Source organism: Rhipicephalus sanguineus, chromosome 6 (assembly GCF_013339695.2).
Source record: "Rhipicephalus sanguineus isolate Rsan-2018 chromosome 6, BIME_Rsan_1.4, whole genome shotgun sequence".
Taxonomy (NCBI): Eukaryota; Metazoa; Arthropoda; class Arachnida; order Ixodida; family Ixodidae; genus Rhipicephalus; species Rhipicephalus sanguineus.
In genome coordinates this window covers 31488955-31502866 of record NC_051181.1, presented here as the reverse complement: position 1 = coordinate 31502866, position 13912 = coordinate 31488955, and the positions used below count along the sequence as shown (strand labels likewise).

The following is a 13912-nucleotide window of genomic DNA, read 5'->3' as shown; positions in this document are numbered from 1 at the left end:
TGCCAGATTGGATCCTGAAGGAGTTAGCTGCTAGCCTTACTTCGTATAACATTCCAATTTGTTGCTATTCCATTTATTGCTCGGCTGCAGGGGCGTAGCCTGAAATTTTTTTCGGGGGGGGGGGGGAGTGTTCCACCATACTTTATGTATGTTCGTGCGTGCGTTTGTATGTGTGAGTGTATATATACGTAAGCAAAATTGGCAATTTTCGGGGGGGGGGGGGGGGTTGAAACCCCCTCCCCTCTTGGCTACGCCCCTGCTCGGCTGTTACGGCGAAGCTGTGTCTTTTCTTTTTGCCGAACATAATCTAGAAGACTTCTATTTTATTTCAAGCGATATTCAACAATCATTTTTTCGTAATATTCTTACTTAACGACGCTTCAAAATTTTTCCTCTTCGAACACCCGTATAAGTTTCTACTGTTTCAATAGTTCTGAGTATTATTAACATTGGAAAGGAACGTGGAAAAAAAGAGAGCTCAAGGATGAACACATCGATGTGGCGCGCACGCTTGTCACGCAGTTCACTGCTCGTATAAAATGGCTGCGTTTATGATTGTGCTTGCTGAAGCTGCTACAGAGTTTCTGCTACTTATGTAAACCATCGATTGCTACCCACAATTTGCCAACGGGCCGATTTGTTCCACCTCGTGCCAAAACAAGGCGCATGTGCCGTTCCCCCGGCACAACTGTGTCTGTACTATATAAAAGTCTAACACACTACAGGCACTACGCATGATTGGAAACGAAAATGAAATTTATAAAATGGAATATTACAAAATAAAAATCCTGGTGCACATACGAGTTAAGTAACTTAAGCAGTGCTACCTAGAGTCTTTCACGTTATCATATTGAAGTCAATAGCACTGTACAACGCGTCGAAGAAAGAGCTTACATTGCTAATTTTTCGAAACCACTACAATTTAAAAAATTTCCCCGAACCGGAACTGAACCGGAGTTTATTGGAGCGTGTCGAACCCGAACCGAACGGTGTTTTTTTTCGGCTCGACACGCCGCCATTAATATGGCTGAATGCAACCACAAAACTAACTTTAGACAACAAACTTCTTTATTTCAACAATGATCTTAAGCAACGTATCGTCAATTTCGATATGTACTAAATGTGTACCATCCACCATGCGATTCTGTTGATACTTGTCACGCATTCAAGGAACACACGCTCTATAAAGAACTATATGAACAGCGAGTAATCATTTCAAGTAGATTATTTATTCATTTATTTATTTATTTATTTTACCTGCTTCCCACGACTCGTTAACCTTTTACATTGAAGTCGATGGAGCCTTGTTAGGACATAAAACTTGACAGTGCTGTCACTTCAGAGTGGTTACATCACCCAACACCACATGGTCTTTTTACATTGGAGATGCATATATAGCCTATATTAAGTCAACTAAGAATTAGAATTAGTGATATATCTCAGGACGATCTCGTGATCAAGAAATAAGTCAATGCATGTTTGTCCATCTTACGTTCGCTTGCTGAAGAGGAGAGGGAAATGGATTTTGGCGTGGCACGACATCGCGAATGCCCAATGATATGCATGCAGTGAAATACTATTCGGCATACGCATGCCCACAGTAGCCTCGTCAACACAACGGCAGTGTTTTCTTGATCCGGCAGTGTTTCCTTTCGAGAAGCGTTAGCTCCCTTCAGTGTCCAAGAAATGCGTGAGTATGTGTTTGGCGGCAATGGATGTCCAGAGGCCACAGGCCAGGTAAGGTCACTGCAAACAAACAAGCACTCGATGATGATGGCGTATGCCATGCATGAGAATTTTATATTGCAAATAGAGCGCCTTTCTTTTGCGTGGGAAGCACGAGTACCCAGCTTATAACGTTATCGACACGAACGCACTGCACCGTGAAGCAAAATAAAAAGGGAACAGCAGGAAGGCTCGTCACGTGATCCGTGTGGAAGAACGCCGCTTGCATATGCAGCCGGTGGTGGTCACGCGGTAAAGCGTTTGCCTCCAATGCGGATGGTAGTGGGTTCGATTCCCAGTGCCGCCGAGTGCCCACCGGTTTATTAATCGGGAAAGAGGTATCCGGACATCGAGCTTGGCAGTGTGGACCATCTCGAGAAGGTGCCTCTCCGTCCTGTTGCAATCTTGCGCTCCCATTCTGAACCCCACAAGCGGACGCTGCGCCGCGATCCCCTATCGGAGATAAGCGCCGTTCCCAACTTCAAGCCGCTATTAGCAAAGGGGATATCTACTCCAAAGTTTGCAGTGGGACCAGTAGTTGCATTACCCGTGAATGTTCTCTGGCCTTTATTACTTAGCGGTGTGTCGTGTCCACTGCTTGCTTCCACGTCGATGTGTTTCGCGCTGTTAGCTGCAATAATTAGCGGACTCGTACTTCACTCACGAGCTCCATTGGAAAACCACTTTGGTCGCGGCTTTCGCTTGACACCACTTACCGAATAAACAAAGCGTCACATAATCTACGCGAAAGCGCCCTTTTCTTCCTCTGGCGTGAAAGAGCTCCATTCAACGTATTCTTTAGAAACTAACACACTGCCTGGTAACGTTGATGACTTCGGAACGACTCACTACATGGTTTTGTAAGCCATGGCGTACGCATGTAAGAAAAAAAAAATAGTGGACGCTTTTGAGCCCTCAGGCGAGGGGCGCGAAGACGAGAAGAGACAAACGAAGATATACAGAGACAGAGGGTGCCACTTCGATTCATGTTTGATCTGAAAAAGGACGCTATTTACAAAGAGAGCGCTGATAGTTCATCGGTTCGCAGTCGCGTTTCAGTAAAGCATCTTCCGATGATAACGATATCGATGTCATTGATTTTTTTTTTTCATCGTTTTCACGCCTTTCGCCTAACAGCCTGCTAAAGCAACATGCCCATTTATTCATCCTAACCTTTAAAGGGACCGACAACCCATTTTTATGATACCTGTTTTCTTAAGCGCAACGGGAAGCTTACCGGTCAGAGTGTCTAATCACGGCCATGATATAACGCGGAAAACGCTGCGAAACATTTCTTATCAAAATGGTTCGATCTGCGGTGACTTCATAGTCGCCGCAGGCTCTCCCGCTATGCTGGGCGACATACCGTTTTTTTTTTTTGGTGACTTCTAAACGCCATTTGAAAATATAAAGCCTACTGAAATCGCAAAAAGGATGCTTGAATCGGTCACTATAACTCACGTTATTTTCATTTTCACCAGGATCTAATCACACGTTCTTCCTAGTTTTTCGGTCCCTTTAAGCCTATTTCGGAGGTTTCTTGTCCACTGCCCACAGCAGCACTGTTTTTCTGATGTTGAAAAGAGATTGAACCTAATCGAATTGAATAGAAATATGCCCCGCGTGCTTTGACATAGGCGCAGGAAACGCTCTATCATAAGTGGTGAAGAACCACTAGGACGAGAAGGAGGAGGAGGAGAGGAGAGGCAAGAGTTGAGCGCGCATCCGAGGCCTGGTTTGCCTTGAGGAAGGTGACCCTGCCATCCACTGCTGTAGTGATTGGTGATGTGGCGTTCATGTAATGCACCACTATTTGGGCATCCCCGAAACCTGCGCAGAACAAAAGGTGTTGTCGTGTCAGTCAACGGAAAAAATGGCACACATTGTTCGGGTAAACGGTTCAGAGTGGGCAGGCACGTTGTGTAACGGTCTACCCAACGATGGGATGACTGAATTCTTTGAGGTGTTTTTTACTGGGGCCTTACACGTACCTGGCTCATTGAAGCCTTCAAGTGCTATTGAAAATCATCCGACCACTGGTGTCCAACTAAGGCATTTCACATCGCCGACCAATGTTTCGAACAACGCCACAAAACCATCCAACAGTACGAAAGTAGATGAAAAATGGTCTGTTTTCAGTGTTTTGCAATATAGAGCTGAGCATAAAATTAATTTACAGTTTTTGCATAATTCGCAGTACGTTTACATCAAATTATGCACATGGATGTTCTTGCATTTTGTCCCCATTGAAGTGCGGTTGGCCTAACTGAAGATCGAACTCGTTCTCTATTATTTAACATAGGAAGTGTGTGCAATATACGACTGCTTTAGCAACGGAATGCTTTTTGCTGTATTCTCTCTCTGGTATTTAGTACCTGTGGCCATATCTTGCTTGGTTCAATAAAACAGAGTTCATGGAGCTATAAAAGCGCCTGCTTCCAACCTAATCCACAATCTTGTGCTCTTCGAAAAATTAGGTTTGCTTGAAACTCCGCGACTACCGAATACGATAGGCTTGCACCCGTCTGTCCGACAGGGGTTGCGGGTTGTTTCGAAGAACCCGTGTCTCACAACCGTCATTCTGTGGTAGTTGGAATAAGTTTAGAGAGTAGTAGACACAGTTTCACGGCTCCGGATAGACAAGCTTCTACGCAAACAGTACTGTTGATTACCCATAGACGGCCCACACACCATCTCACGCCTACATACCCAGGCTGAAGTATTATTACTCTTATTATTTGATTTGGACACACAAAGTCACAGAGGGAGCAGGCTGGCGTAAAAATGCCGCCTGGAGGCCTGCTTGCTCCTTCGGGAGGAGTGAAGCAAATGATGGTAGCAGCGAGGAGAGAGAAAAGAAAGGCGGAAAGAGCACTAATATTGACGTAAATTGAAATAAATTCACGGGGAAGAAAAACCACCCCTTCCCTCGGTGCGATTCCAAGGGTGATTTTTGGACCACTTGAATTCATTTCACTTCATGTCATTACTACTACACGACAATTAAAGACAACAATTAGTGGTCCCTATGCATTCCATGGCCTAACTGTCTTTTGGGTTCATTCGGTTCTGTCTAACAAAAAAAAAAGAGCCTCTCGAAAAAATTCACTTGTTTCGTTCACTCGCTGCTAGTTCCAATAATAAGTGGGACGTCCACAACATCAAACCATTCCTCCGTCCGACCGTATATCCCATCTCGTATACCGCTTCAATTTGCGAGACTAACGGCGTAACATCCATGTACACTCTTTAGTCGGTACCACTGCTACTGCAGACACAAATGGCCGTGACCGTATCTGAATCTATTAAACTGAACCCGCGTTGCTATGTCAACAGACACTCCGCCCCTATAACAAAAGTAATACAGATCACGCTTCGGCGTTAGAAGGCTTCCAAAAACTTCGATTGGGGCACAGCCACAGATAGGAGCTGGTGTCAGTTGCAGTGCTAACTGCGCCCAACCGTGCCCACCGTACACTGCGTTTGGTTTAGTTTTGCTGATGGCGCACACCATCAGCAAATTAAGCAAATCTGCCGAATTCCTGTGGCACATACCCTACAGCGCGTATGTGTCGCAGAAATGGGGTAAATCTCACTACGTTTCAGCTTCTCTCGTTACAGGGCCAGTAAACAACCCCGAGGTCCAAAAATTGCAACGATGAGAAATATGCGCAATTTTGCTATGTGAACATGCTGCCGCAATAATTTTGCGAGTACGTGCTATCATGAGAAAGTTATAGGGAATAGAACATCCGTTTCAGCTGGTTTCAAATTTTCGCGCGGCCTCGCCACCCTTCCCCGCCACAGGGAGGAACAGGCGTCGCTCGTCGTCGTGACTCCGCCCACTTCGGCAACGTGGCACGACGTCAACAATTGACGTCATCGGCGAGATACATTGTCGCAAGTGCCCCGTAACATGACGGGCAGTTTCCGGCTCTTCGGCATTTTTAAACCTTTGTGACAGTTCACAATGCGGCAGGAATGCGTGCTTGCTCTTCAAGACCACGGATGGGCGCGAGAGAAAAGCGTGGAGAACCCGCTTGCCGCGTCAAGCAAGCGCGAACCGTCCGAGCTACCGGAGATTTCCGCTCGATTTGCAGCCGAGAACGCTTCCTCCACGTGTTGCTCATGTCGAAGGCCAAGGGCGTGCAGGTGCTATGCAGTGCGACAACCCGACAACTGCGTGGCCGAAACCGCACCACCGCAGGGCCAAGAAACAAGGTGCAGTTTCGTAGCGGTGGGTGGGAACGAGAACTGACGTTAACTTGTTGAGACCTGGTTTAGACCAATCGACGAGCTCAGTGGTACGTCAAGTTGTCCATGGGCAAGTTTGCGTCATTGTGCGTACGAAGAGGATTGGTCAGGCGGAGGAAAGGGGCGCGGGAATTGTCTTTCGAAATGGTGGGTCTGCGCGGCGCGCAGCGCTGTAATATTCGGAAAATGTGATCGCCACGGTCTACTGTACGAATTGGCGAGCTTGTTTGGGGGGTGTAAAAAAAAAGTCGGAGCCTGTTTACCATAGGTCGGCAAAAAATGTGGAGCTCACTCAGACTCACTCATGAAATATACTTTGCCTTTAGGACTCACTCGGACTCAGACTCACTGAAATTTTTCCCAACCGGACACACTCCGACTCAGACTCACGGAAATATTACTCAGCTTGACTCACTGACACGGACTCACGGCTCAATCTCAGCATGAGTGAGTGAGGCGACTCATGAGCGAGTTTGCCGACCTATGCTATTTACCGGCCCTTTAACCATGAGTACAGAATGCTTGGGTAGTCATTGAGCTCGTGCCGGTTCATGATTATGATAATTTTCTATCTGCGTGCGACGCACGGCAAACTTCGACCATAACAGCTCTGCTATAAAAAACAAAACAAAAGAGAATGCTTAGCGGAGTGGGTAAGCCACTCGTTTTTGGAGCGTGAGGACCCGGGTTCAAACCGAGGCACCGGAGTGAAAACTGATATTAACGCGATAGCGTTAAAGAGCTCGTTCCGCAGAAATTCCGGTGTCGGCGGCGGCGTCGGTATCGGCGTCGTTGGGTGTGAGCGAAAAATCATCATCTTGTACAAAATAAACAATAAAGAAATCTTACGTTAGAGTGAGATCGAACCCAGGCCGTCTGCGTGGCAAGCAGGTGTTCTACCACAGAGCCACTCCATTGCTCGGAACTGCACTGAAATTAACTTTAATGCTTCATAAACATACGCGTCCTGTGTAAAGGTGTCACAGTACCAGATGTAATATCCCAGTAAAACGGGGTATAGGCGTATATATTGTAATCGGGCATCACACCATGTGAAATGCGTAACGAGTTGGTGGTTTAAAGCCGGCCACCCATTACAATAGGCACAAACATTACTGCGCGTGTTCCCTTACGAACACGTAGTGGGTGCATCGCAACTTCGATAAAGTATCACGCGCGTAATTGCTGTGGGTTTAGCCGCCCATTACAAAGAGCATACACATTGGTGCGCGCATTCTATTACACGTACGTAGTGGGTACACTGTTGTCATAAAAGTGCTGTTGAAGAGAGCGGAAACCTTTACCTTTACTATAGGTATGTCGAGTGTCTGTGTGTGTGAGACCGGGCGACTGAACATAATGAAAAGCGAAACGGAGCACCATAAGGATGGGGCTTGATATCACTATCGCGTTCAAATCTTAAAGGCGAAGCTTAAGCGTCCCCCGATTTTTATTCATTCATTTATTTCTTTATAGCGACGATCGTGTTACGTAACAGAGGTACGGACGGACGGGCGGACAGTTTTCTGGTCGAGTCAGCATAGAAATTTATGCTCATTTAAAGTTGTTGTTGGGGTTTAACGTCCCAAAAGCACGACATGATTATGAGGGACGCCGTAGTGGAGGGCTCCGGAAATTTCGACCACCTGGGGTTCTTTAACGTGCACCTAAATCTAAGTACACTGGCCTCAAGCACTTTCGCCTCCATGAAGAATGCGGCCGCCGCGGCTAGGATTCGATCCCGTAACCTTTGGGTCTGCAGACGCATTTAAAATTAGCCTCTTCACAACATCCTGTCTAAGCATGTTTCCACTGACTGCTCCTACACGTAATTCACCAGTAAAGAGAATGGATCGAGGAGCTGGTTTCTTTGTTTTGAATGTTGTGGGTTCAGTGCCCACTAGCGGCAAGTCGTTTTTGTTTTTTGTCCAGTTTAATTTCTTTCCGATTAGTCTGTTGCCTTCATTCAGTAAATACTATGTACTACTCGTTTAGGTCAAGAACAGCCACACTGACAAAAAAAAAAGAAAAAAAGGAGAGCGATGCCTGAAGTTAGAGAACCACAAAGGTTAACAGGCGGTTTCCATAGAAAAGAAACGTGTAAATGCAAATGGCATAAAAAAATTTGTAGTGGCTTCGCTCGGCTATGCCAGGATATACGTAGCGTTAGCAAAGATTCAGCTGATTATTCTTAGCTTTCCAGATTGTCTAGGATTATTAGCCTTCTTCTGTTCATTCTTCGTACGCTGAACCGCTAACTGCCAGGCAACTACTTCGGGATCCGATGAGATAAGCTTCTCGGTTCTTCTGCGCCGTCGAGCAGCATTTGCGCTCTCCTTCTCCATGGCGTTACCCACCTGCAAACGCCAGTCAGAGGCGCTATCAAGCGGCCCCAGGGCAGTGTCAGACGGCGACTGCACAGCGAAGGCGAATAGCTGCGCGCGCGCCGGTGCCACTGTGTCTACGACGTCACTCCTCTCGGATGCGGCGCAGACCAGCAGCGGCGAGCCGCGCGCGGCGGTGGCGGAGTCTGCGCGCGCGCCGGCGCCAGCGTGTCTTCCGCGCCTACGACGCCACTGTCCCGCAGACCAGCAGCGGCGAGCCGCGCGCGGCGGTGTCGGAGAGTGCGTGAGATGCCAGCTCCGGTGACCCAGCTGTGTGACATCACTGATCCTTGCGCATGCGCAGCACGGCTCATGACGCGCCACGCGAAATCGGCTCCGGCTATAGCAAGTGTAGCTAACGCTAAAAAAACACATTTTACCATAATTTAAGCAGGCAGCTCACTAGTGTTCTAGTAAAGGTCTGTACACGTGCAAGATAAATTTGACGCGCACTAAGTCGGAGAGAACGTGACATGTCGGTTTAATCGTACAAAGTTCTGTTTCCGTTTAGCTAAAGCAGATTGCATTGTACGGGTGACTTTTCTTAGCGCCCGTTCTGGTGGTCGGTCAAGTGGGCGCACGCTCGCTGGCGAACCGAGTCCAGTGGCGAACACCAAGGGTTAAGCCCCGACTGCAAACTACGAGCTCTACAAGAAACTCAGCTCCCATTCAAACTTCAAGTACCTCAGCACGTGGCGTGCATATTGCTTTCCAAGAACAAGCAAGTTCCCTTACCAGTGTCGTACATGTCGTTGGGCTTGAGGAAAGAGAAATCGAAGTTGTCTCCGCCGTGCACGATGTAGCTGAGGGCAGCGATGCGATAGCGTCGCGCGTCTTCCAGCGGCTCGAAGCGAGGCACGCGACAGTCCGCGCACAGGATGTGCGCCTCCACGACGCGATCGTAAGGCTTTCGTTGTATATCGTACACAACCCGCAGGCCTGCAAAGAGAACCTTTAGTTATGAAAGCTCCGCTTATTGAGAAACAACACAGCGCGGAGAGAAGCAGTGAAAGAAGCACTACGCGAATTCGAAAGAATTTGATGTGAGTCATATTAAAAAAAACCAATCACCGCACTCTCTTAATGCAGCTCGTAATGGGATTAACGTTTCGATATAGGACAATGCTGGTATAAAAAAGTGCCTAGTGTTTGTTTGTTGTATATTTGTCCAACAAACGACGTTTGTTAGTGCATTTGCGCTAGTGCGCAAATGCACACAAAAGAAAGAAAAGACAAAATTGCAGTGGCTTAACTAATACGGCGATCTGGGCGAGTTGGTGTACTAACATCTTCGGGAAAATGTGCAGCGCGGCACGGACTAAGGACAAGAAACGCACAACACGAGCGCTGACTCTCAACTGAAATTTATTTCGTGCACAATAAAACAAAAATATTTAAACTACATGGTGATTGCCAGATAAACAAGAGAAGCGCGCGAACATGCCATTCAAAAATTCTATTTCTTTTTTGTGCATTGCGATATAGGTTTGGCTGATACCACCAGTATTGACAGGAGAAGTAAAGAAAGCCCTAAAGGGAATGCAAAGAGGCAAAGCAGCTGGTGAGGATCAGGTAACATCAGACCTGTTGAAAGACGGTGGAGAGATTATGTTAGAGAAACTGGCCACCCTGTATACGAAGTGCCTCTCGACGGGGAAAATACCAGAATCTTGGAAGAATGCCAACATCATCTTGATCCATAAGAAAGGGGACGCCAAGGACCTGAAAAATTACAGGCCCATAAACTTACTGTCCGTTGTCTACAAGCTATTTACAAAAGTAATTGCTAACAGAATTAATAAATTAGAGTTCAATCAACCAAGGCACCAGGCAGGATTTCGTGCAGGATTCTCAACAATAGACCATATTCATACTATCAATCAGGTGATAGAGAAATGCGCGGAATACAACCAACCCCTATACATAGCCTTCATAGATTACGAGAAGGCATTTGATTCGGTGGAGACATCAGCAGTCATGCAGGCACTGCGGAATCAAGGCATCGACGAAGCCTATATAAACATAATGGAAGAAATCTACAGCGGATCCACAGCCACTATAGCCCTCCATAAAGAAAGCGACATAATCCCAATAAAGAAGGGCGTACGGCAGGGAGACACGATCTCTCCAATGTTATTCACCGCGTGTTTACTGGAGGTTTTCAGGGCCCTAGATTGGGAAGAGTTAGGGATAAGAGTTAATGGAGAGTATCTCAGTAACCTACGATTCGCTGATGACATTGCATTGATGAGTAACGCGGGAGACGAATTACAGCTCATGATTACTGAACTGGATACGGAAAGTAGAAGAGTAGGTCTGAAAATTAATATGCATAAAACTAAAGTAATGTGGAACAATCTTGGCAGAGAACAGCGCTTTGCGATAGGTGGCGAGACACTGGAAGTTGTAAAGGAGTACGTCTACTTAGGACAGGTAGTAACCGCGGAGCCGAATCATGAGAGTGAAATAACTAGAAGAATAAGGATGGGTTGGGGCTCATTCGGCAAGCATTAGCAAATCATGACTGGTAATCTACCACTATCCCTCAAGAGGAAGGTATATAATAGCTGCATCTTACCGGTACTTACCTACGGAGCAGAAACCTGGAGACTTACAAAAAGGGTTCAACTTAAATTGAGGACGACGCAGCGAGCGATGGAAAGGAAAATGATAGGTGTAACCTTAAGAGACAGGAAGAGAGCAGAGTGGGTCAAGGAACAAACGGGGGTTAAGGACATCATAGTTGAAATCAAGAAGAAGAAGTGGATTTGGGCCGGGCACGTAGCACGCCGGCAGGATAACCGGTGGTCATTAAGGGTAACTGACTGGATTCCAAGAGATGGCAAACGCGTGAGGGGGAGACAGAAAATTAGGTGGGTAGATGAGATTAAGAAGTTTGCAGGTATAACGTGGCAGCAGAAAGCACAGGACCGGGTTGATTGGCGGAACATGGGAGAGGCCTTTGCCCTGTAGTGGGCGTAGACAGGCTGATGATGATGATGATGATGATGATGATGATGATGATGATGATACAACGAGCGGCATCCACGTGCATATGATAAGCTTCGATTATCTCACGGCTTGTTTGATCTTTATTTTTGTACATCACGGCTGTTTCTTGAAACAAGGGTTCAGATTTGCATCTGCTGCAGTGGGCGGCCAAAATAGAAGTCGTAGAATTTTTTACGGCACCGAAGTGTTCTCTGAGGCGAATATTCAAACATCGACCAGTTTGCCCGCAATACACCTTGCCACAAGGTTGACCGAATTTTGGAAGGCACTAAGACAGCAGGGATAGTGAAAATCTTCAGGTTTGTAGATGACTACTTAATCGTCACGCGGTCGAACAATGGGTCTGGAGAAGTTAACAAGATAGTTTTTTCCTTTCAAGAAGGCGGACTGGGTTTGGCATTCACGTACGAGTTGCCTTCTAATAATGAGATCCAGTTTTTAGACTTGAAGTTAAAATTCAGTCCGCAGCACTTGTGTTGGGAATACAATCCTAGATCATGTAAGCCCATAGATCATGTAAGCCAATTTTTCGTCGGCTCATTCCAAACTGGTAAAAAGGGGCATAGCGGCGACATGCCTGGGTTCCGCACTCAAAAAGTCGTGCCACCACGTCGCGCAGTTTAGCTGTTCTCAGCAGCTAGACAGGTTAAAAGAAGTGGGTTTCCCACAGGCCACAGTTGTCTCCGTTTGTGAAGGGCTCCTAAAAAAGCTTAAGAAAGGCAGTCCTCAACATGACCAGGCCTTAAGAGAAAAGAAAGGAAAAATCGCCGTGATTCCTTACGCACACCGGATGGCGCACGGCTTAAAGAAGGTAGCATCTAAATATCAAGTTCAAGTCATACTTTCCGCGAAGAACAGGTTATCCAGCTTATGCCATCTGGCCAACAAACCTAAGCGCAAGCCAATCACATCGTGTCAGGTTAAGCACACGCGTAAGTTCGTTTCTTGTTCCTTTGGGGTAGTTTATGCAATTCCGCTCTCTTGTGGCAAGGTGTATTACGGGCAAACTGGTCGATGTTTGAATATCCGCCTCAGAGAACACTTCGGTGCTGTAAAAAATTCTATGACTCGCGCATGCGCAGCACGGCTCATGAGCATCCACGCGAAATCGGCTCCGGCTAGGCAAGTGTAGCTAAAACTACAAAACAAACGAATAGCCGTGACGCCGAAAGTGAGCCGTCATCGCGTAGATATCGGTACAGTGAACAGATAATCAAGATCTTTAGAGGAGAAACTAAGCGAAGGTAGGCGTCTCAAAGACGAACCATTTTGGCAGCCTCAACAATCTCTCTCGTCTGCCGATTGTTACATGCCGGAACAACCGGCACCGTCTGGCATTTCGTATATAAGAATACGTGGCTGAGAGATTTTCGTAATTTAATAACTAAAACGTCCGACGCAATAATCTGTGCACAGCGGCTCAAAAAAGCGTTCGGGAAGTTAATTTGTCGCGGGCCTAATTACGTTTTTAATTTCTGCGACGTAGAAACACCATCAGAGTGAGAAACATCCCGATATAACGGGATGTTTCCACCTCATCTCCCTGAAAGATCAGATGCACTCGATCAGATGCACAATGAAAGAATATTATTAAAACGTCCAGCCACACACTTTGAAGTAGCATTATTCCTCGTCGGAAATGCGTGGCCACAAATTCGAATAGCCCAGCTTTCTGTTATAACTTACCGGCAGCGAGGACAAATTCTGCTGGCGGCACATCTCCCTTGACGTCGTGTCGATGGACGCCATGTTCGAGGAGTCCTTTCAATTGTGCCCCGGTCACATTCATCACTACAAGGGTGTTGCCAAACGGAAGCACGTTCACGACGTCCTCGAAGGTGACCCGGCCGCCTGTGCTCTGCGTGGCCGGTACGATATATCGTCTCTAACTTATACCAGCTCTAACATCTTCAAAACACTTTGAATAAAGACGTGCATTATGGCGCAGTTCCCACCGGATGAATTTTGTCAAGTTTTAAAGAAATTCCACACTCCGCCACTATCCTTCTATACATGTGTGCCAGCAAAAGTGTGGAGGTCGATTGGTCCCCTGGAAACAACTACCACTACCTTATTCACACTATTTCATCTTCGCCGTCGTTGTTGTTTCTTGCGCCTGATAAAGAAAGTACAGGCGAGGGTAGGGTCTCGCTTGACCGTTCTTTACTAGAAAGTTCGGCCGCTGTTACGGCACCCTGTCAAGTACACCGATGCTGTCCAGATTCTAGTTACCGAACGTTAGTGCATCCGCGTATACGAAATATGTCTCGGTTGCATGTTATAAAACTAGCGCCCATTTATTTTAATTTTGACATTGCATGCATTGCTTGATGAGCAAACTAGTATCCATTAAGCAAACTCTACGCAAATTGGCGGCGCTAAGCAAGCGTGGTTGCTAACCTCATGCACTCGCCTGTTCACTGTTTACTTACAGCGCAAAAGAGGCGACGCTAATCTGAAAACAAACGTCAAGCTCCACTCTATAGCCGGCTGCACTGCATTGTTCACGTCTTTTTTGTGTGTGTGTGCTTCTTTTC

General features: G+C 46.7%; 1 protein-coding gene across 2 annotated transcripts in view; it reads right to left on the bottom strand.

Moving 5' to 3' along the window:
- Positions 1–744: 744 nt before the first annotated feature.
- Positions 745–13912, bottom strand: part of LOC119395675 (protein 5NUC) — a 128127-nt gene continuing 114959 nt past the window's right edge. The window contains exons 7-9 of one of the 2 annotated variants that reach the window (XM_037662666.2): positions 13062–13233; positions 9099–9302; positions 745–3555 (exon numbers count right to left, since the gene is read on the bottom strand). In XM_037662666.2, the coding sequence (XP_037518594.1) occupies positions 3380–3555; positions 9099–9302; positions 13062–13233 (552 nt within the window). In that variant the 3' untranslated portion in view covers positions 745–3379. The remainder of the gene's footprint in view (positions 3556–9098; positions 9303–13061; positions 13234–13912) is intronic. The other variant, XM_049416730.1, reaches the window with a different exon arrangement.